General features: G+C 39.0%; 1 protein-coding gene across 1 annotated transcript in view; it reads right to left on the reverse strand.

Moving 5' to 3' along the window:
- Nucleotides 1–1,746: 1,746 nt before the first annotated feature.
- LOC135570066 (A-kinase anchor protein 13-like) overlaps nucleotides 1,747–24,959 on the reverse strand; it is a 24,486-nt gene continuing 1,273 nt past the window's right edge. The window contains exons 3-6 of the mRNA XM_065016132.1: nucleotides 23,930–23,974; nucleotides 15,199–15,249; nucleotides 12,535–12,764; nucleotides 1,747–1,855 (exon numbers count right to left, since the gene is read on the reverse strand). Coding sequence (XP_064872204.1) covers nucleotides 1,747–1,855; nucleotides 12,535–12,764; nucleotides 15,199–15,249; nucleotides 23,930–23,959 — 420 coding nt within the window. The 5' untranslated portion in view covers nucleotides 23,960–23,974. The remainder of the gene's footprint in view (nucleotides 1,856–12,534; nucleotides 12,765–15,198; nucleotides 15,250–23,929; nucleotides 23,975–24,959) is intronic.

The following is a 24,959-nucleotide window of genomic DNA, read 5'->3' on the forward strand; positions in this document are numbered from 1 at the left end:
ACACCTCACCCCCACCAGAGGAGAAGAGGTGTGAAGGTGGTTTATGACACCTCACCCCCACCAGAGGAGAAGAGGTGGTTTATGACACCTCACCCCCACCAGAGGAGAAGAGGTGTGAAGATGGTTTATGACACCTCACCCCCCACCAGAGGAGAAGAGGTGTGAAGGTGGTTTATGACACCTCACCCCCACCAGAGGAGAAGAGGTATTAAGATGGTTTATGACACCTCACCCCCACCAGAGGAGAAGAGGTATTAAGATGGTTTATGACACCTCACCCCCACCAGAGGAGAAGAGGTGTGAAGGTGGTTTATGACACCTCACCCCCACCAGAGGAGAAGAGGTGGTGTATGACACCTCACCCCCACCAGAGGAGAAGAGGTGGTTTATGACACCTCACCCCCACCAGAGGAGAAGAGAGTGGTTTATGACACCTCACCCCACCAGAGGAGAAGAGGGGTGAAGATGGTTTATGACACCTCACCCCCACCAGAGGAGAAGGGGTGTGAATATGGTGTATGACACCTCACCCCCACCAGAGGAGAAGGGGTGTGAAGATGGTGTATGACACCTCACCTCCACCAGAGGAGAAGGGGTGTGAAGATGGTGTATGACACCTCACCCCCACCAGAGGAGAAGAGGTATTAAGATGGTTTATGACACCTCACCCCCACCAGAGGAGAAGGGGTGTGAAGATGGTGTATGACACCTCACCTCCACCAGAGGAGAAGGGGTGTGAAGATGGTGTATGACACCTCACCTCCACCAGAGGAGAAGGGGTGTGAAGATGGTGTATGACACCTCACCCCCACCAGAGGAGAAGAGGTGGTGTATGACACCTCACCTCCACCAGAGGAGAAGGGGTGTGAAGATGGTGTATGACACCTCACCTCCACCAGAGGAGAAGGGGTGTGAAGATGGTGTATGACACCTCACCCCCACCAGAGGAGAAGAGGGGTGAAGATGGTTTATGACACCTCACTCCCGTTGTAAATCTAAGGCAGCAGACACAATTCCTTTGTCCTCTCACTACCGAGAACATTTTCATGCAATAAATGGACTTTGTGAAAATGGTTTGGTCAGCCACAATGGTGGCAATGACAAAAGTTGGAATTTGAAAATATATGTCATTTTTGTTTTGTTGTTATTAAAAGTTAATAAAGGACAACTTTATAACCAAAACAGTGTAACTTGAAGAGTTGTTCTTGTATGTTTATACATTGTACGTTGGGTGGAAAATTTGTAAGTCGCTCTGGATAAGAGCGTCTGCTAAATGACTTAAATGTAAATGTAAATGAAAATGTCCAAATCAAAGAGAATGTTTTTGTAAAGATGAAATGTGAAGTTAATTGTCTAAATTGGATCTGAGTAAAATCCAGACCTTGCCTCGTATCTTGGCCCAGAGAATTGCCCTAAAAGGCGGTTACGCCCACTTCTGACCCGAGGGTATAAGACCTGTGAGTTAAGAATGAACATATGAATGAACAGACTAAGTGACCCGAGCTGCAGCCAATGTCTGAGTAGTCAACGAACCCAAAACGCAGCACGAGTTGAAGACAAAGGAACCCTCTTCTATCCATGCTACTGGATGAGTAGTCAACCAACCCAAAACGCAACACGAGGTTGAAGACAAAGGAACCCTCTTCTATCCATGCTACGGATGAGTAGTCAACGAACCCAAAATGCAACACGAGGTTGAAGACAAAGGAACCCTCTTCTATCCATGCTACGGATGAGTAGCTGCATCTAAGACTTTAGAACCGGCCTCCACTCTCCATCGAATCCTGTATCTACACTGCTTTCATTCCTACGCTGTGAGCCCTGAGCTACATGGCTGGCTGTCCTCGGAAGACCCCTTTCAGAACAAGGGCGAGGAAACAGACCACTATTACAAAGGACACTGACATCGTGAGGACAACCAGAGAGTTGCAGCAGAGAAGTGCGCCATCCGAGAAGCTTGAAACGGCCCACCGGAGACTCCCATCGGTGACCTTCAACACGTAATGACGTATTTATCCTCTGACCCATAAGAGCGGCAGTTCGGGGCAAGGTTAGGGTTAAAATAAGCATAGCTGACTAATGCAAATGTATATTTCTCTCGTCTACTTTCACCTTTTCTCTCTCTTTTAAATCCCCATTTTGGGCGACACGCGTCATAGTGTGTTGGTCGATTGTACTAAGTTTTAATCAATAGCCTCGAATGTGTTTTTGTGTATGTATCTTTTCTTATCATTTTAGCTTGTTAGTAATTTTAAAAATCAACTAAATTGGTGTGGTACGGACTCATTGGTGAGACCCGGGTCCAAACTCATTGGTGAGACTCGGGTCCGAACTCATTGGTGGGACTCGGGTCCGAACTCATTGGTGAGACCCGGGTCCGAACTCATTGGTGAGACTCGGGTACGAACTCATTGGTGAGACCCGGGTCCGAACTCATTGGAGAGACCCGGGTGCGAACTCATTGGTGAGACCCGGGTCCGAACTCATTGGTGAGACCCGGGTCCGAACTCATTGGTGAGACCCGGGTCCGAACTCATTGGTGAGACTCGGGTCCGAACTCATTGGTGAGACCCGGGTCCGAACTCATTGGTGAGACCCGGGTCCGAACTCATTGGTGGGACTCGGGTCCGAACTCATTGGTGGGACTCGGGTCCGAACTCATTGGTGAGACCTGGGTCCGAACTCATTGGTGAGACCCGGGTCCGAAATAATTGGTGAGACCCGGGTCCGAACTCATTGGTGAGACCCGGGTCCGAACTCATTGGTGAGACCCGGGTTCGAACTCATTGGTGAGACCCGGGTCCGAACTCATTGGTGAGACCCGGGTTCGAACTCATTGGTGAGACCCGGGTCCGAACTCATTGGTGAGACCCGGGTCCGAACTCATTGGTGAGACCCGGGTCCGAACTCATTGGTGAGACCCGGGTCCGAACTCATTGGTGAGACCCGGGTCCGAACTCATTGGTGGGACTCGGGTTTGAACTCATTGGTGAGACCCGGTCCGAACTCATTGGTGAGACTCGGGTCCGAACTCATTGGTGAGACTCGGGTCCGAACTCATTGGTGAGACTCGGGTCCGAACTCATTGGTGAGACTCGGGTTCGAACTCACAGGAGACTTCGGGTCCGAACTCATTGGTGAGACTCGGGTTTGTGCAGATTCACTGATTATGCGACGTTCAGAATGAGACTGTAGAGGAAATTGATTAATTAGCGACTGTTGTAAAAATCGATACTCTGATATACTTTTGAGTTAATTTGGTAAAGAGAAACTCAATAAAAAAACATTTTCCCATGGTGCCCCAGGTTAATGAGTTAATAATTTCCTGATTCATTTAATCACGCAATTATAAACCGTTCATCATTCGATGAGCAGCCACATTAACCGATACGTCTTGACAATAGTATATATAGTATAGATAATACATTATAAATATGATAGATATTGATACTATAGATGTTATAGTATAGATATAATATAGTATAGATAATACATTATAAATATGATAGATATTGATAGTATAGATGTTATAGTATAGATATAATATAGTATAGATAATACATTATAAATATGATAGATATTGTAGTGTAGATATTATATGATATATATAATATAGATAGTATAGTACAGATAATGTATTATAACTTTGATAGATATTATAGTATAGATATTATAGCATAGATATAATGTAGATAGTATAGTATAGATATTATAGGAGATAGTGTAGAATAAAGTTGATAGATATAATTGTATAGATGATATATTATAGGTATGATAGATATTATAGTACAGAGACTATAGCAAATATATAATATAAATAGTATAGTGTAGATAATATATTATAAGTATGATAGATATTATAGTATAGATATAATATAGAGAGTATATTATAGATATAGTAGAGATATAATATAGATATTATAGTATAGATATAATATGGAGAGTATATTATAGATATAGTATAGATATAATATAGATATTATAGTATAGATATAATATAGATATTATAGTATAGATAATATATTATAAGTATGATAGATATTATAGTATAGATATAATATAGAGAGTATATTATAGATATAGTATAGATATAATATAGATATTATAGTATAGATAATATATTATAAATATGATAGATATTATAGTATAGATATAATATAGATATTATAGTATAGATAATATATTATAAATATGATAGATATTATAGTATAGATATAATATAGATATTATAGTACAGATATAATATAGATATTATAGTATAGATAATATATTATAAATATGATAGATATTATAGTATAGATATAATATAGATATTATAGTACAGATATAATATAGATATTATAGTATAGATAATATATTATAAATATGATAGATATTATAGTATAGATATAATATAGATATTATAGTACAGATATAATATAGATATTATAGTATAGATAATATATTATAAATATGATAGATATTATAGTATAGATATAATATAGATATTATAGTACAGATATAATATAGATATTATAGTATAGATAATATATTATAAATATGATAGATATTATAGTATAGATATAATATAGATATTATAGTACAGATATAATATAGATATTATAGTATAGATAATATATTATAAATATGATAGATATTATAGTATAGATATAATATAGATATTATAGTATAGATAATATATTATAAATATGATAGATATTATAGTATAGATATAATATAGATATTATAGTACAGATAATATATTATAAGTATGATAGATATTATAGTACAGATATAATATAGATATTATAGTATAGATAATATATTATAAGTATGATAGATATTATAGTACAGATATAATATAGATATTATAGTACAGATAATATATTATAAGTATGATAGATATTATAGTATATGATATAATATAGATATTATAGTATAGATAATATATTATAAATATGATAGATATTATAGTATAGATATAATATAGATATTATAATTACAGATAATATATTATAAGTATGATAGATATTATAGTATAGATATAATATGAATTATTATAGTACAGATAATATATTATAAGTATGACCAGATATTATAGTATAGATATAATATAGAGGTATATTATAGATATAGTATAGATATAATATAGATATTATAGTACAGATAATATATTATAGTATGATAATATTATAGTATAGATATAATATAGTTATTATAGTACAAGAAAATATATTATAAGTATGATAGATATTATAGTATAGATATATAATAGAGAGTATATTATAGATATAATATAGATATTATAGTATAGGTAGTATAGATATCAAATCAAATCAAATCAAATTTTATTTGTCATATACACATGGTTAGCAGATGTTAATGCGAGTGTAGCGGTAAATGCTTGTGCTTCTAGTTCCGACAATGCAGTGATAACCAACAAGTAATCTAATAATTCTAAAACTACTGTCTTATACACAGTGTAAGGGGATAAGAATATGTACATAAGGATATATGAATGAGTGATGGTACAGGCAGCATACAGTAGATGGTATCGAGTACAGTATATACATATGAGATGAGTATGTAGACAAAGTAAACAAAGTGGCATAGTTAAAGTGGCTAGTGATACATGTATTGGCCATAAGGATGCAGTCGATGATGTAGAGTACAGTATATACGTATGCATATGAGATGAATAATGTAGGGTATTAACATTATATAAAGGTAGCATTGTTTAAGTGGCTAGTGATATATTTACATCATTTCCCATCAATTCCCATTGTTAAAGTGGCTGAGTTGGGTCAGTGTCAATGACAGTGTGTTGGCAGCAGCCACTCAATGGTGGCTGTTTAACAGTCTGATAGCCTTGAGATAGAAGCTGTTTTTCAGTCTCTCAGTCCCAGCTTTGATGCCTGTACTGACCTCGCCTTCTGGATGATAGCGGGGTGAACAGGCAGTGGTTGGTGGTTGATGTCCATGATGATCTTTATGGCCTTCCTGTAACATCGGGTGGTGAAAGGTGTCCTGGAGGCAGGTAGTTTTGCCCCGGTGATGCGTTGTGCAGACCTCACTACCCTCTGGAGAGCTATACGGTTGAGGGCGGAGCAGTTGCCGCACCAGGCGGTGATACAGCCCGCCAGGATATCGATTGTGCATCTGTAGAAGTTCGTGAGTGCTTTTGGTGACAAGCCGAATTTCTTCAGCCTCCTGAGGTTGAAGAGGCGCTGCTGCGCCTTCTTCGACGCTGTCAGTGTGAGTGGACCAATTCAGTTTGTCTGTGATGTGTATGCCGAGGAACTTAAAATCCTGCTACCCTCTCCACTACTGATCCATCGATGTGGATAGGGGTGTTCCCTCTGCTGTTTCCTGAAGTCCACAATCATCTCCTTAGTTTTGTTGACGTTGAGTGTGAGTTATTTTCCTGACACCACACTCCGAGGCCCTCACCTCCCTCCCTGTAGGCCGTCTCGTCGTTGTTGGTAATCAAGCCTACCACTGTTGTGTCGTCCGCAAACTTGATGATTGAGTTGGAGCGTGCATGGCCACGCAGCGTGGGTGAACAGGGAGTACAGGAGAGGCTCAGAACGCACCCTTGTGGGGCCCCGTGTTGAGGATCAGCGGGGAGGAGATATTTGTTGCCTACCCTCACCACCTGTGGGCGGCCCGTCAGGAAGTCAGTACCCAGTTGCACAGGGCGGGGTCGAGACCCAGGGTCTCGAGCTTGATGGCGAGCTTGGAGGGTACTATGGTATTGAATGCCGAGCTGTAGTCGATGAACAGCATTCTCACATAGGTATTCCTCTTGTCCAGGTGGGTTAGGGCAGTGTGCAGTGTGGTTGAGATTGCATCGTCTGTGGACCTATTTGGGCGGTAAGCAAATTGGGAGTGGGTCTAGGTGTCAGGTAGGGTGGAGGTGATATGGTCCTTGACTAGTCTCTCAAAGCACTTCATGATGACGGAAGTGAGTGCTACGGGGGCGGTAGTCGTTTAGCTCAGTTACCTTAGCTTTCTTGGGAACAGGAACAATGGTGGCCCTCTTGAAGCATGTGGGAACAGCAGACTGGTACTCAGGATTGATTGAATATGTCCGTAAACACACCGGCCAGCTGGTCTGCATGCTCTGAGGGGCGCGGCTGGGGATGCCGTCTGGGCCTGCAGCCTTTGCGAGGTTAACACGTTTAAATGTCTTACTCACCTCGGCTGCAGGAAGGAGAGACCGCATGTTTTCGTTGCAGGCCGTGTCAGTGGCACTGTATTGTCCTCAAAGCGGGCAAAAAGTGATTTAGTCTGCCTGGGAGCAAAGACATCTGGTCCGTGACTGGGCTGGGTTTCTTCTTGTAGTCCGTGATTGACTGTAGACCCTGCCACATGCCTCTTGTGTCTGAGCCATTGGAATTGAGATTCCACTTTGTCTCTGTACTGACGCTTAGCTTGTTTAATAGCCTTGCGGAGGAATAGCTGCATTGTTTATATTCGGACATATTACCAGACACCTTGCCCTGATTAAAAGCAGTGGTTCGCTTTCAGTTTCACGCGAATGCTGCCATCAATCACAGTTTCTGGTTTGGGAATGTTTTTATCGTTGCTATGGGAACGACATCTTCGACGCACGTTCTAATGAACTCGCACCGAATCAGCGTATTCGTCAATATTTCCATCTGGCCCTTGTCTGAAACATGTCCCAGTCCACGTGATGGAAGCAGTCTTGGAGTGTGGAGTCAGCTTGGTCTGACCAGCGTTGGACAGACCTCAGCGTGGGAGCCTCTTGTTTTAGTTTCTGCCTGTAGGCAGGGATCAGCAAAATGGAGTCGTGGTCAGCTTTTCCGAAAGGGGGGCGGGGCAGGGCCTTATATGCATCGCGGAAGTTAGAGTAACAATGATCCAAGGTTTTACCACCCCTGGTTGCGCAATCGATATGCTGGTAAAATTTAGGAGTCTTGTTTTCAGATTAGCTTTGTTAAAATCCCCAGCTACAATGAATGCAGCCTCCCGGATAAATGTTTTCAGTTTGCAAAGAGTTAAATAAAGTTCGTTCAGAGCCATCGATGTGTCTGCTTGGGGGGGGATATATACGGCTGTGATTATAATCGAGGAGAATTCTCTTGGTAGATAATGCGGTCTACATTTGATTGTGAGGAATTCTAAATCAGGTGAACAGAAGGATTTGAGTTCCTGTATGTTTCCTTCATCACACCATGTCTCGTTAGATATTATAGTATAGATAATATATTATAAGTATGATAGATTTTATAGTATAGATATAATATAGTTATTATAGTACAGATAATATATTATAAGTATGATAGATATTATAGTATAGATATAATATAGAGAGTATATTATAGATATAGTATAGATATAATATGGATATTATAGTACAGATAATATATTATAAGTATGATAGATATTATAGTATAGATATAATATAGATATTATAGCATAGATAATACAGATTTAATATAGATAATATATTATAGATATTATTGTACAGATAGTATAGTTTAGATATAATATAGTTATTATAGTATAGATAATATATTATAAATATGACAGATATTATTGTACAGATAGTATAGTTTAGATATAATATAGTTAGTATAGATAATATATTATAAATATGATAGATATTATAGTATAGATATAATATAGAGAGTATAGTATAGATAATATATTATAAGTATGATAGATATTATAGTATAGATAATATATTATAAGTATGATAGATATTATAGTATAGATATAATATAGATATTATAGTATAGATAATATATTATAAGTATGATAGATATTATAGTATAGATATAATATAGATATTATAGTATAGATAATATATTATAAATATGATAGATATTATAGTATAGATATAATATAGATATTATAGTATAGATATAATATAGATATTATAGTATAGATAATATATTATAAGTATGATAGATATTATAGTATAGATATAATATAGATATTATAGTATAGATAATATATTATAAGTATGATAGATATTATAGTATAGATATAATATAGATATTATAGTATAGATAATATAATATAAATATGATAGATATTATAGTATAGATATTATATTATAAATATGACAGATATTAGAGTATAGATATAATATAGAGAGTATATTATAGATATAGTATAGATATAATATAGATATTATAGTATAGATAATATATTATAAATATGATAGATATTATAGTATAGATATAATATAGATATTATAGTATAGATAATATATTATAAATATGACAGATATTATAGTATAGATATAATATAGAGAGTATATTATAGATATAGTATAGATATAATATAGATATTATAGTATAGATATAATATAGAGAGTATATTATAGATATAGTATAGATATAATATAGATATTAGAGTATAGATATAATATAGAGAGTATATTATAGATATAGTATAGATATAATATAGATATTATAGTATAGATAATATATTATAAATATGACAGATATTATAGTATAGATATAATATAGAGAGTATATTATAGATATAGTATAGATATAATATAGATATTATAGTATAGATATAATATAGAGAGTATATTATAGATATAGTATAGATATAATATAGATATTAGAGTATAGATATAATATAGAGAGTATATTATAGATATAGTATAGATATAATATAGATATTATAGTATAGATAATATATTATAAGTATGATAGATATTAGAGTATAGATATAATATAGATATTATAGTATAGATAATATATTATAAATATGACAGATATTATAGTATAGATAATATATTATAAGTATGATAGATATTAGAGTATAGATATAATATAGATATTATAGTATAGATAATATATTATAAATATGATAGATATTATAGTATAGATATTATATGGATATTATAGTATAGATAATATATTATAAATATGATAGATATTAGAGTATAGATATTATATGGATATTATAGTATAGATAATATATTATAAATATGACAGATATTATAGTATAGATAATATATTATAAGTATGACAGATATTATAGTATAGATATAATATAGATATTAGAGTATAGATATAATATAGATATTATAGTATAGATAATATATTATAAATATGATAGATATTATAGTATAGATATAATATAGATATTAGAGTATAGATATAATATAGATATTATAGTATAGATAATATATTATAAATATGATAGATATTATAGTATAGATATAATATAGATATTATAGTATAGATATAATATAGATATTATAGTATAGATAATATATTATAAATATGATAGATATTAGAGTATAGATATAATATAGATATTATAGTATAGATAATATATTATAAATATGATAGATATTAGAGTATAGATATAATATAGATATTATAGTACAGATAATATATTATAAGTATGACAGATATTAGAGTATAGATATAATATAGAGAGTATATTATAGATATAGTATAGATATAATATAGATATTATAGTGTTGATAATATATTATAAATATGACAGATATTAGAGTATAGATATAATATAGAGAGTATATTATAGATATAGTATAGATATAATATAGATATTATAGTATAGATAATATATTATAAATATGACAGATATTAGAGTATAGATATAATATAGAGAGTATATTATAGACATAGTATAGATATAATATAGATATTATAGTATAGATAATATATTATAAATATGACAGATATTAGAGTATAGATATAATATAGATATTATAGTATGAATAGTATAGTTAGATACAATACTCTGAATATGATACGATATTATAGTATGAATAGTATAGTTAGATACAATACTCTGAATATGATACGATATTATAGTATGAATAGTATAGTTAGATACAATACTCTGAATATGATACGATATTATAGTATGAATAGTATAGTTAGATACAATACTCTGAATATGATACGATATTATAGTATGAATAGTATAGTTAGATACAATACTCTGAATATGATACGATATTATAGTATGAATAGTATAGTTAGATACAATACTCTGAATATGATACGATATTATAGTATGAATAGTATAGTTAGATACAATACTCTGAATATGATACGATATTATAGTATGAATAGTATAGTTAGATACAATACTCTGAATATGATACGATATTATAGTATGAATAGTATAGTTAGATACAATACTCTGAATATGATACGATATTATAGTATGAATAGTATAGTTAGATACAATACTCTGAATATGATACGATATTATAGTATGAATAGTATAGTTAGATACAATACTCTGAATATGATACGATATTATAGTATGAATAGTATAGTTAGATACAATACTCTGAATATGATACGATATTATAGTATGAATAGTATAGTTAGATACAATACTCTGAATATGATACGATATTATAGTATGAATAGTATAGTTAGATACAATACTCTGAATATGATACGATATTATTATAGTATGAATAGTATAGTTAGATACAATACTCTGAATATGATACGATATTATAGTATGAATAGTATAGTTAGATACAATACTCTGAAATGATAACGATATTATAGTATGAATAGTATAGTTAGATACAATACTCTGAATATGATACGATATTATAGTATGAATAGTATAGTTAGATACAATACTCTGAATATGATACGATATTATAGTATGAATAGTATAGTTAGATACAATACTCTGAATATGATACGATGTTATAGTATGAATAGTATAGTTAGATACAATACTCTGAATATGATACGATATTATAGTATGAATAGTATAGTTAGATACAATACTCTGAATATGATACGATATTATAGTATGAATAGTATAGTTAGATACAATACTCTGAATATGATACGATATTATAGTATGAATAGTATAGTTAGATACAATACTCTGAATATGATACGATTATAGTATGAATAGTATAGTTAGATACAATACTCTGAATATGATACGATATTATAGTATGAATAGTATAGTTAGATACAATACTCTGAATATGATACGATATTATAGTATGAATAGTATAGTTAGATACAATACTCTGAATATGATACGATATTATAGTATGAATAGTATAGTTAGATACAATACTCTGAATATGATATAGATATTATAGTATGAATAGTATAGTTAGATACAATACTCTGAATATGATACGATATTATAGTATGAATAGTATAGTTAGATACAATACTCTGAATATGATACGATATTATAGTATGAATAGTATAGTTAGATACAATACTCTGAATATGATACGATATTATAGTATATATATTTTAATATAGATAGATAGTTTAGAATAATTATTGTAGATATTATAGCATCTTACCTTAGCCATTCTCATGTGTTCTACCCTCTCCATTTCTCTGTGTATGTTTTCTCTGTCTCGATCTAGTTTCCCCTGAGCGTCTCTCAGTCTCTCTAGATCTATCAGATAGTCCTTCTTCTTCCTTTGTAGCGCCGCCCTCTCCGTAACTAGCTCCCTGCTCCTCCTCCCCGTCTCCTCTTCCTGTACCAGGAGCTGCACCTCCCTGTCTGTCAGCTGCTGCTCCGCACCTCCACTCCCTCTCCCTCCTCCTCTTCTCCTGGTCGTGTGTGGCCTGCTGGCGCTGCAGCGCGGCCGTCTCCTGCCTCTGTTTCTCCAGGCTGCGCTGTTTCTCCTGCTCGATCAGGGAGTTGTGGCGGGAGGACGGACGGGAGGAGAAGAAGGAGGTGAGGCGTTCGGGGCGGTTGGTGAGAGCCTGGCGCTGATCCTCAATGAAGCTGTCCTGCTGGACTACCACTGCCTGCAGGGACAAAGAGACACATATACCACTGTCTGTGGGGACACAGAGACACATATACCACTGTCTGTGGGGACACAGAGACACATATACCACTGTCTGTAGGGACACAGAGACACATATACCACTGTCTGTAGGGACACAGAGACACATATACCACTGTATGTGGGGACACAGAGACACATATACCACTGTCTGTGGGGACACAGAGACACAGATACCACTGTCTGTGGGGACAGAGAGACACATATACCACTGTCTGTGGGGACACAGACACATATACCACTGTCTGTGGGGACACAGAGACACATATACCACTGTCTGTGGGGACACAGAGACACATATACCACTGTCTGTGGGGACACAGAGACACATATACCACTGTCTGTGGGGACACAGAGACACATATACCACTGTCTGTGGGGACACAGAGACAGATATACCACTGTCTGTGGGGACACAGAGACACATATACCACTGTCTGTGGGGACACAGAGACACATATACCACTGTCTGTGGGGACACAGAGACACATATACCACTGTCTGTGGGGACACAGAGACACATATACCACTGTCTGTGGGGACACAGAGACACATATATACCACTGTCTGTGGGGACACAGAGACAGATATACCACTGTCTGTGGGGACACAGAGACACATATACCACTGTCTGTGGGGACACAGAGACACATATACCACTGTCTGCAGGGACACAGAGACACATATACCACTGTCTGTGGGGACACAGAGACAGATATACCACTGTCTGTGGGGACACAGAGACACATATACCACTGTCTGTGGGGACACAGAGACAGATATACCACTGTCTGTGGGGACACAGAGACACATATACCACTGTCTGTGGGGACACAGAGACACATATACCACTGTCTGCAGGGACACAGAGACAGATATACCACTGTCTGTGGGGACACAGAGACACATATACCACTGTCTGTGGGGACACAGAGACACATATACCACTGTCTGTGGGGACACAGAGACACATATACCACTGTCTGTGGGGACACAGAGACACATATACCACTGTCTGTGGGGACACAGAGACACATATACCACTGTCTGTGGGGACAGAGACACATATACCCACTGTCTGTGGGGACACAGAGACACATATACCACTGTCTGTGGGGACACAGAGACACATATACCACTGTCTGTGGGGACACAGAGACACATATACCACTGTCTGTGGGGACACAGAGACACATATACCACTGTCTGTGGGGACACAGAGACAGATATACCACTGTCTGTGGGGACACAGAGACACATATACCACTGTCTGTGGGGACACAGAGGTACATATACCACTGTCTGTGGGGACACAGAGACAGATATACCACTGTCTGTGGGGACACAGAGACAGATATACCACTGTCTGTAGGGACACAGAGACACATATACCACTGTCTGTGGGGACACAGAGACACATATACCACTGTCTGTGGGGACACAGAGACAGATATACCACTGTCTGTGGGGACACAGAGACACATATACCACTGTCTGTAGGGACACAGAGACAGATATACCACTGTCTGTGGGGACACAGAGACAGATATACCACTGTCTGTAGGGACACAGAGACACATATACCACTGTCTGTGGGGACACAGAGACAGATATACCACTGTCTGTGGGGACACAGAGACACATATACCACTGTCTGTGGGGACACAGAGACACATATACCACTGTCTGTGGGGACACAGAGATACATATACCACTGTCTGTGGGGACACAGTGACACATATACCACTGTCTGTGGGGACACAGAGACACATATACCACTGTCTGTGGGGACACAGAGACAGATATACCACTGTCTGTGGGGACACAGAGACACATATACCACTGTCTGTGGGGACACAGAGACAGATATACCACTGTCTGTGGGGACACAGAGACACATATACCACTGTCTGTGGGGACACAGAGACACATATACCACTGTCTGCAGGGACACAGAGACAGATATACCACTGTCTGTGGGGACACAGAGACACATATACCACTGTCTGTGGGGACACAGAGACACATATACCACTGTCTGTGGGGACACAGAGACACATATACCACTGTCTGTGGGGACACAGAGACAGATATACCACTGTCTGTGGGGACACAGAGACACATATACCACTGTCTGTAGGGACACAGAGACAGATATACCACTGTCTGTGGGGACACAGAGACAGATATACCACTGTCTGTAGGGACACAGAGACACATATACCACTGTCTGTGGGGACACAGAGACAGATATACCACTGTCTGTGGGGACACAGTGACCGATACACTGCACAAAAACAGAGTGAAGTGGAGGAGTCATTCAGCTTCTTCTGGTTAAGTACAATACAGCTGGTCCCAAGTCATCAGGAGAGAGGACAGGTGAGGACACTGACCTGCAGGGTGCTGAGCAGGTCATGGATGTGGCTCACACTGTGGAGGACCTGCTAGAAGACAACAGAGATGGGTTGGAGGACCTGCTAGAAGACAACAGAGATAGATCACACTATAAAGGATTGGAGAACCTGCTAGAAGACAACAGAGATGGGTTGGAGGACCTGCTAGATGACAACAGAGATGGGTTGGAGGACCTGCTAGAAGACAACAGAGATGGATCACACTATGAAGGGTTGGAGGACCTGCTAGAAGACAACAGAGATGGATCACACTATAAAGGGTTGGAGGACCTGCTAGAAGACAACAGAGATGGGTTGGAGGACCTGCTAGAAGACAACAGAGATGGGTTGGAGGACCTGCTAGAAGACAACAGAGATAGATCACACTATAAAGGGTTGGAGGACCTGCTAGAAGACAACAGAGATGGGTTGGAGGACCTGCTAGAAGACAACAGAGATGGGTTGGAGGACCTGCTAGAAGACAACAGAGATGGATCACACTATGAAGGGTTGGAGGACCTGCTAGAAGACAACAGAGATAGATCACACTATAAAGGGTTGGAGGACCTGCTAGAAGACAACAGAGATGGGTTGGAGGACCTGCTAGAAGACAACAGAGATGGATCACACTATGAAGGGTTGGAGGACCTGCTAGAAGACAACAGAGATGGATCACACTATGATGGGTTGGAGGACCTGCTAGAAGACAACAGAGATGGATCACACTATGAAGGGTTGGAGGACCTGCTAGAAGACAACAGAGATGGGTTGGAGGACCTGCTAGAAGACAACAGAGATAGATCACACTATAAAGGGTTGGAGGACCTGCTAGAAGACAACAGAGATGGATCACACTATGATGGGTTGGAGGACCTGCTAGAAGACAACAGAGATGGGTTGGAGGACCTGCTAGAGGACAACAGAGATGGGTTGGAGGACCTGCTAGAAGACAACAGAGATGGATCACACTATGATGGGTTGGAGGACCTGCTAGAAGACAACAGAGATGGGTTGGAGGACCTGCTAGAAGACAACAGAGATGGATCACACTATGAAGGGTTGGAGGACCTGCTAGAAGACAACAGAGATAGATCACACTATAAAGGGTTGGAGGACCTGCTAGAAGACAACAGAGATAGATCACACTATAAAGGATTGGAGGACCTGCTAGAAGACAACAGAGATGGGTTGGAGGACCTGCTAGAAGACAACAGAGATGGGTTGGAGGACCTGCTAGATGACAACAGAGATGGGTTGGAGGACCTGCTAGAAGACAACAGAGATAGATCACACTATAAAGGGTTGGAGGACCTGCTAGAAGACAACAGAGATGGGTTGGAGGACCTGCTAGAAGACAACAGAGATGGATCACACTATAAAGGGTTGGAGGACCTGCTAGAAGACAACAGAGATAGATCACACTATAAAGGGTTGGAGGACCTGCTAGAAGACAACAGAGATGGGTTGGAGGACCTGCTAGAAGACAACAGAGATGGGTTGGAGGACCTGCTAGAGGACAACAGAGATGGGTTGGAGGACCTGCTAGAAGACAACAGAGATGGATCACACTATAAAGGGTTGGAGGACCTGCTAGAAGACAACAGAGATGGGTTGGAGGACCTGCTAGATGACAACAGAGATGGGTTGGAGGACCTGCTAGAGGACAACAGAGATGGGTTGGAGGACCTGCTAGAAGACAACAGAGATGGATCACACTATAAAGGGTTGGAGGACCTGCTAGAAGACAACAGAGATGGGTTGGAGGACCTGCTAGAAGACAACAGAGATGGGTTGGAGGACCTGCTAGAAGACAACAGAGATAGATCACCCTATAAAGGGTTGGAGGACCTGCTAGAAGACAACAGAGATAGATCACACTATAAAGGGTTGGAGGACCTGCTAGAAGACAACAGAGATGGGTTGGAGGACCTGCTAGAAGACAACAGAGATGGGTTGGAGGACCTGCTAGAAGACAACAGAGATAGATCACACTATAAAGGGTTGGAGGACCTGCTAGAAGACAACAGAGATGGGTTGGAGGACCTGCTAGAGGACAACAGAGATGGGTTGGAGGACCTGCTAGAGGACAACAGAGATGGGTTGGAGGACCTGCTAGAAGACAACAGAGATGGATCACACTATAAAGGGTTGGAGGACCTGCTAGAGGACAACAGAGATGGATCACACTATGATGGGTTGGAGGACCTGCTAGAAGACAACAGAGATGGGTTGGAGGACCTGCTAGAAGACAACAGAGATGGATCACACTATGAAGGGTTGGAGGACCTGCTAGAAGACAACAGAGATGGATCACACTATGAAGGGTTGGAGGACCTGCTAGAAGACAACAGAGATGGGTTGGAGGACCTGCTAGAAGACAACAGAGATGGATCACACTATGATGGGTTGGAGGACCTGCTAGAAGACAACAGAGATGGGTTGGAGGACCTGCTAGAAGACAACAGAGATGGATCACACTATGATGGGTTGGAGGACCTGCTAGAAGACAACAGAGATGGGTTGGAGGACCTGCTAGAGGACAACAGAGATGGATCACACTATGAAGGGTTGGAGGACCTGCTAGAAGACAACAGAGATGGATCACACTATGATGGGTTGGAGGACCTGCTAGAAGACAACAGAGATGGATCACACTATGATGGGTTGGAGGACCTGCTAGAAGACAACAGAGATGGGTTGGAGGACCTGCTAGAAGACAACAGAGATAGATCACAATATGAAGGGTTGGAGGACCTGCTAGAAGACAACAGAGATGGATCACACTATAAAGGGTTGGGGAAACTGAAAGAAGAAAACAGACAGCAGGTCAAACTATGAAGGGTTGGAGGACCTGCTTTTGTTCTGGGTCTGGGGTGTATATTTATAATCTGGGTCTGGGGTGTATATTTATGTTCTGGGTCTGGGGTGTATATTTATATTCTGGGTCTGGGGTGTATATTTATAATCTGGGTCTGGGGTGTATATTTATATTCTGGGTCTGGGGTGTATATTTATAATCTGGGTCTGGGGTGTATATTTATGTTCTGGGTCTGGGGTGTATATTTATGTTCTGGTTCTGGGGTGTATATTTATGTTCTGGGTCTGGGGTGTATATTTATATTCTGGGTCTGGGGTGTATATTTATAATCTGGGTCTGGGGTGTATATTTATAATCTGGGTCTGGGGTGTATATTTATGTTCTGGGTCTGGGGTGTATATTTATATTCTGGGTCTGGGGTGTATATTTATAACCTGGGTCTGGGGTGTATATTTATGTTCTGGGTCTGGGGTGTATATTTATGTTCTGGGTCTGGGGTGTATATTTATGTTCTGGGTCTGGGGTGTATATTTATGTTCTGGGTCTGGGGTGTATATTTATATTCTGGGTCTGGGGTGTATATTTATAATCTGGGTCTGGGGTGTATATTTATAATCTGGGTCTGGGGTGTATATTTATGTTCTGGGTCTGGGGTGTATATTTATATTCTGGGTCTGGGTTGTATATTTATTAATTGGGGCTGGGGTGTATATTTATGTTCTGGGTCTGGGGTGTATATTTATGTTCTGGGTCTGGGGTGTATATTTATATTCTGGGTCTGGGGTGTATATTTATAATCTGGGTCTGGGGTGTATATTTATGTTCTGGGTCTGGGGTGTATATTTATGTTCTGGGTCTGGGGTGTATATTTATGTTCTGGGTCTGGGGTGTATATTTATGTTCTGGGTCTGGGGTGTATATTTATAATCTGGGTCTGCTGGGGTGTATATTTATAATCTGGGTCTGGGGTGTATATATATGTTCTGGGGTCTGGGGTGTATATTTATAATCTGGGTGTGGGGTGTATATTTATGTTCTGGGGTCTGGGGTGTATATTTATGTTCTGGAGTCTAGGGTGTATATTTATATTCTGGGTCTGGGGTGTATATATATGTTCTGGGTCTGGGGTGTATATTTATATTCTGGGTCTGGGGTGTATATTTATTTTCTGGGGTCTAGGGTGTATATTTATGGTCTGGGTGTATATTTATGGTCTGGAGTCTGGGGTATATATTTATTTTCTGGGGTCTAGGGTGTATATTTATGGTCTGGGGTGTATATATATGTTCTGGGTCTGGGGTGTATATTTATATTCTGGGTCTGGGTGTATATTTATATTCTGGGTCTGAGGTGTATATTTATTTTCTGGGGTCTAGGGTGTATATTTATGTTCTGGAGTCTGGGGTGTATATTTATGTTCTGGGTCTGGGGTGTATATTTATATTTTGGGTCTGGGGTGTATATTTATGTTCTGGGTCTGGGGTGTATATTTATATTTTGGGTCTGGGGTGTATATTTATGTTCTGGGTCTGGGGTGTATATTTATGTTCTGGAGTCTGGGGTGTATATTTATTTTCTGGGGTCTAGGGTGTATATTTATGTTCTGGAGTCTGGGGTGTATATTTATGTTCTGGGTCTGGGGTGTATTTTTATATTTTGGGTCTGGGGTGTATATTTATGTTCTGGGTCTGGGGTGTATATTTATGTTCTGGAGTCTGGGGTGTTTATTTATTTTCTGGGGTCTAGGGTGTATATTTATGTTCTGGAGTCTGGGGTGTATATTTATGTTCTGGGTCTGGGGTGTATATTTATGTTCTGGGTCTGGGGTGTATATTTATAATCTGGGTCTGGGTGTATATTTATAATCTGGGTCTGGGGTGTATATTTATGTTCTGGGTCTGGGGTGTATATTTATATTCTTGGTCTGGGGTGTATATTTATAATCTGGGTCTGGGGTGTATATTTATAATCTGGGTGTGGGGTGTATATTTATGTTCTGGGTCTGGGGTGTATATTTATGTTCTGGGTCTGGGGTGTATATTTATATTCTGGGTCTGGGGTGTATATTTATAACCTGGGTCTGGGGTGTATATATATGTTCTGGGGTCTGGGGTGTATATTTATAACCTGGGTCTGGGGTGTATATTTATCTTCTGGAGTCTAGGGTGTATATTTATATTCTGGGTCTGGGGTGTATATATATGTTCTGGGTCTGGGGTGTATATTTATATTCTGGGTCTGGGGTGTATATTTATTTTCTGGGGTCTAGGGTGTATATTTATGTTCTGGGGTGTATATATATGTTCTGGGTCTGGGGTGTATATTTATATTCTGGGTCTGGGTGTATATTTATATTCTGGGTCTGGGGTGTATATTTATTTTCTGGGGTCTAGGGTGTATATTTATGTTCTGGAGTCTGGGGTGTATATTTATGTTCTGGGTCTGGGGTGTATATTTATATTCTGGGTCTGGGGTGTATATTTATGTTCTGGGTCTGGGGTGTATATTTATGTTCTGGAGTCTGGGGTGTATATTTATTTTCTGGGGTCTAGGGTGTATATTTATGTTCTGGAGTCTGGGGTGTATATTTATGTTCTGGGGTCTAGGGTGTATATTTATGTTCTGGGGTCTGGGGTGTATATTTATATTCTGGGTCTGGGGTGTATATTTATGTTCTGGAGTCTGGGGTGTATATTTATGTTCTGGGGTCTAGGGTGTATATTTATGGTCTGGGTGTATATTTATCGTCTGGGGTGTATATTTATTTTCTGGGGTCTAGGGTGTATATTTATGGTCTGGGGTGTATATATATTTTCTGGGTCTGGGGTGTATATTTACGTTCTGGGTCTGGGGTGTATATTTATATTCTGGGTCTGGGGTGTATATTTATGTTCTGGGTCTGGGGTGTATATATATGTTCTGGGTCTGGGGTGTATATTTATGTTCTGGGGTCTAAGGTGTATATTTATTTTCTGGGTCTGGGGTGTATATATATGTTCTGGGTCTGGGGTGTATATTTATATTCTGGGTCTGGGGTGTATATATATGTTCTGGGTCTAGGGTGTATATTGATGTTCTGGGTCTGGGGTGTATGTTTATGTTCTGGGTCTGGGGTGTATATTTATGTTCTGGGTCTAGGGTGTATATTTATGTTCTGGAGTCTGGGGTGTATATTTATGTTCTGTTTCTGGGGTGTATATTTATATTCTGGGTCTGGGGTGAATATATATGTTCTGGGGTCTGGGGTGTATATTTATATTCTGGGTCTGGGGTGTATATTTATGTTCTGGAGTCTGGGGTGTATATTTATGTTCTGGGGTCTAGGGTGTATATTTATGGTCTGGGTGTATATTTATCGTCTGGGGTGTATATTTATTTTCTGGGGTCTAGGGTGTATATTTATGGTCTGGGGTGTATATATATTTTCTGGGTCTGGGGTGTATATTTACGTTCTGGGTCTGGGGTGTATATTTATATTCTGGGTCTGGGGTGTATATTTATGTTCTGGGTCTGGGGTGTATATATATGTTCTGGGTCTGGGGTGTATATTTATGTTCTGGGGTCTAAGGTGTATATTTATTTTCTGGGTCTGGGGTGTATATATATGTTCTGGGTCTGGGGTGTATATTTATATTCTGGGTCTGGGGTGTATATATATGTTCTGGGTCTAGGGTGTATATTTATGTTCTGGGTCTGGGGTGTATGTTTATGTTCTGGGTCTGGGGTGTATATTTATGTTCTGGAGTCTGGGGTGTATATTTATGTTCTGGGTCTAGGGTGTATATTTATGTTCTGGAGTCTGGGGTGTATATTTATGTTCTGGGTCTGGGGTGTATATTTATATTCTGGGTCTGGGGTGTATATATATGTTCTGGGTCTGGGGTTTATATTTATGTTCTGGGTCTGGGGTGTATATTTACGTTCTGGGTCTGGGGTGTATATTTATATTCTGGGTCTGGGGTGTATATTTATGTTCTGGGTCTGGGGTGTATATTTATGTTCTGGGGTCTAGGGTGTATATTTATTTTCTGGGTCTGGGGTGTATATATATGTTCTGGGTCTGGGGTGTATATTTATATTCTGGGTCTGGGGTGTATATATATGTTCTGGGTCTAGGGTGTATATTTATGTTCTGGGTCTGGGGTGTATGTTTATGTTCTGGGTCTGGGGTGTATATATATGTTCTGGGTCTAGGGTGTATATTTATGTTCTGGGTCTGGGGTGTATATATATGTTCTGGGTCTGGGGTGTATATTTATATTCTGGGTCTGGGGTGTATATATATGTTCTGGGTCTAGGGTGTATATTTATGTTCTGGGTCTGGGGTGTATGTTTATGTTCTGGGTCTGGGGTGTATATTTATATTCTGGGTCTGGGGTGTATATATATGTTCTGGGTCTAGGGTGTATATTGATGTTCTGGGTCTGGGGTGTATGTTTATGTTCTGGGTCTGGGGTGTATATTTATGTTCTGGGTCTAGGGTGTATATTTATGTTCTGGAGTCTGGGGTGTATATTTATGTTCTGTTTCTGGGGTGTATATTTATATTCTGGGTCTGGGGTGAATATATATGTTCTGGGGTCTGGGGTGTATATTTATATTCTGGGTCTGGGGTGTATATTTATGTTCTGGAGTCTGGGGTGTATATTTATGTTCTGGGGGTCTAGGTGTATATTTATGGTCTGGGTGTATATTTATCGTCTGGGGTGTATATTTATTTTCTGGGGTCTAGGGTGTATATTTATGGTCTGGGGTGTATATATATTTTCTGGGTCTGGGGTGTATATTTACGTTCTGGGTCTGGGGTGTATATTTATATTCTGGGTCTGGGGTGTATATTTATGTTCTGGGTCTGGGGTGTATATATATGTTCTGGGTCTGGGGTGTATATTTATGTTCTGGGGTCTAAGGTGTATATTTATTTTCTGGGTCTGGGGTGTATATATATGTTCTGGGTCTGGGGTGTATATTTATATTCTGGGTCTGGGTGTATATATATGTTCTGGGTCTAGGGTGTATATTTATGTTCTGGGTCTGGGGTGTATGTTTATGTTCTGGGTCTGGGGTGTATATTTATGTTCTGGAGTCTGGGGTGTATATTTATGTTCTGGGTCTAGGGTGTATATTTATGTTCTGGAGTCTGGGGTGTATATTTATGTTCTGGGTCTGGGGTGTATATTATATTCTGGGTCTGGGGTGTATATATATGTTCTGGGTCTGGGGTTTATATTTATGTTCTGGGGTCTGGGGTGTATATTTACGTTCTGGGTCTGGGGTGTATATTTATATTCTGGGTCTGGGGTGTATATTTATGTTCTGGGTCTGGGGTGTATATTTATGTTCTGGGGTCTAGGGTGTATATTTATTTTCTGGGTCTGGGGTGTATATATGTTCTGGGTCTGGGGTGTATATTTATATTCTGGGTCTGGGGTGTATATATATGTTCTGGGTCTAGGGTGTATATTTATGTTCTGGGTCTGGGGTGTATGTTTATGTTCTGGGTCTGGGGTGTATATATATGTTCTGGGTCTAGGGTGTATATTTATGTTCTGGGTCTGGGGTGTATATATATGTTCTGGGTCTGGGGTGTATATTTATATTCTGGGTCTGGGGTGTATATATATGTTCTGGGTCTAGGGTGTATATTTATGTTCTGGGTCTGGGGTGTATGTTTATGTTCTGGGTCTGGGGTGTATATTTATATTCTGGGTCTGGGGTGTATATTTATGTTCTGGGTCTGGGGTGTATATTTATATTCTGGGTCTGGAGTGTATATTTATATTCTGGGTCTGGGGTGTATATTTATGTTCTGGGTCTGGGGTGTATGTTTATATTCTGGGTCTGGGGTGTATATTTATATTCTGGGTCTGGGGTGTATGTTTATGTGGTAGTCTGGTCAGATATCTTTCTTACCTCAGTGTTCCTCTTCAGTAACAGCATCATGGTCGCATTCTCCCCCTGACAACACAAAACTCCAGCATTACTGAACACAGGAGAGGAGTGTGTGTGTGTGTGGTGTGTGTGGTGTGTGTGTGTGTGTGTGTGTGCGTGTGGCGTGTGTGTATGTGTGTGTGTGTGTCAGATATATTGGTGTATTGTGAACCACCAGCTGGTCTACTATCAGATATAGCTTGGTGTATTGTGGACCACCAGCTGGTTTACTGTCAGATATAGCTTGGTGTATTGTGGACCACCAGCTGGTATACTGTCAGATATAGCTTGGTGTATTGACTACCACCAGCTGGTATACTGTCAGATATAGCTTGGTGTATTGACTACCACCAGCTGGTATACTGTCAGATATAGCTTGGTGTATTGACTACCACCAGCTGGTATACTGTCAGATATAGCTTGGTGTATTGACTACCACCAGCTGGTATACTGTCAGATATAGCTTGGTGTATTGACTACCACCAGCTGGTATACTGTCAGATATAGCTTGGTGTATTGAGTACCACCAGCTGGTATACTGTCAGACATAGCTTGGTGTATTGTGGACCACCAGCTGGTATACTGTCAGATATAGCTTGGTGTATTGACTACTACCAGCTGGTATACTGTCAGATATAGCTTGGTGTATTGTGGACCACCAGCTGGTATACTGTCAGATATAGCTTGGTGTATTGACTACCACCAGCTGGTATACTGTCAGATATAGCTTGGTGTATTGACTACCACCAGCTGGTATACTGTCAGATATAGCTTGGTGTATTGACTACCACCAGCTGGTATACTGTCAGATATAGCTTGGTGTATTGTGGACCACCAGCTGGTATACTGTCAGATATAGCTTGGTGTATTGTGAACCACCAGCTGGTATACTGTCAGATATAGCTTGGTGTATTGAGAACCACCAGCTGGTATACTGTCAGATATAGCTTGGTGTATTGACTACCACCAGCTGGTATACTGTCAGATATAGCTTGGTGTATTGACTACCACC

Source organism: Oncorhynchus nerka, unplaced genomic scaffold (assembly GCF_034236695.1).
Source record: "Oncorhynchus nerka isolate Pitt River unplaced genomic scaffold, Oner_Uvic_2.0 unplaced_scaffold_1134, whole genome shotgun sequence".
NCBI classification, from domain to species: domain Eukaryota; kingdom Metazoa; phylum Chordata; class Actinopteri; order Salmoniformes; family Salmonidae; genus Oncorhynchus; species Oncorhynchus nerka.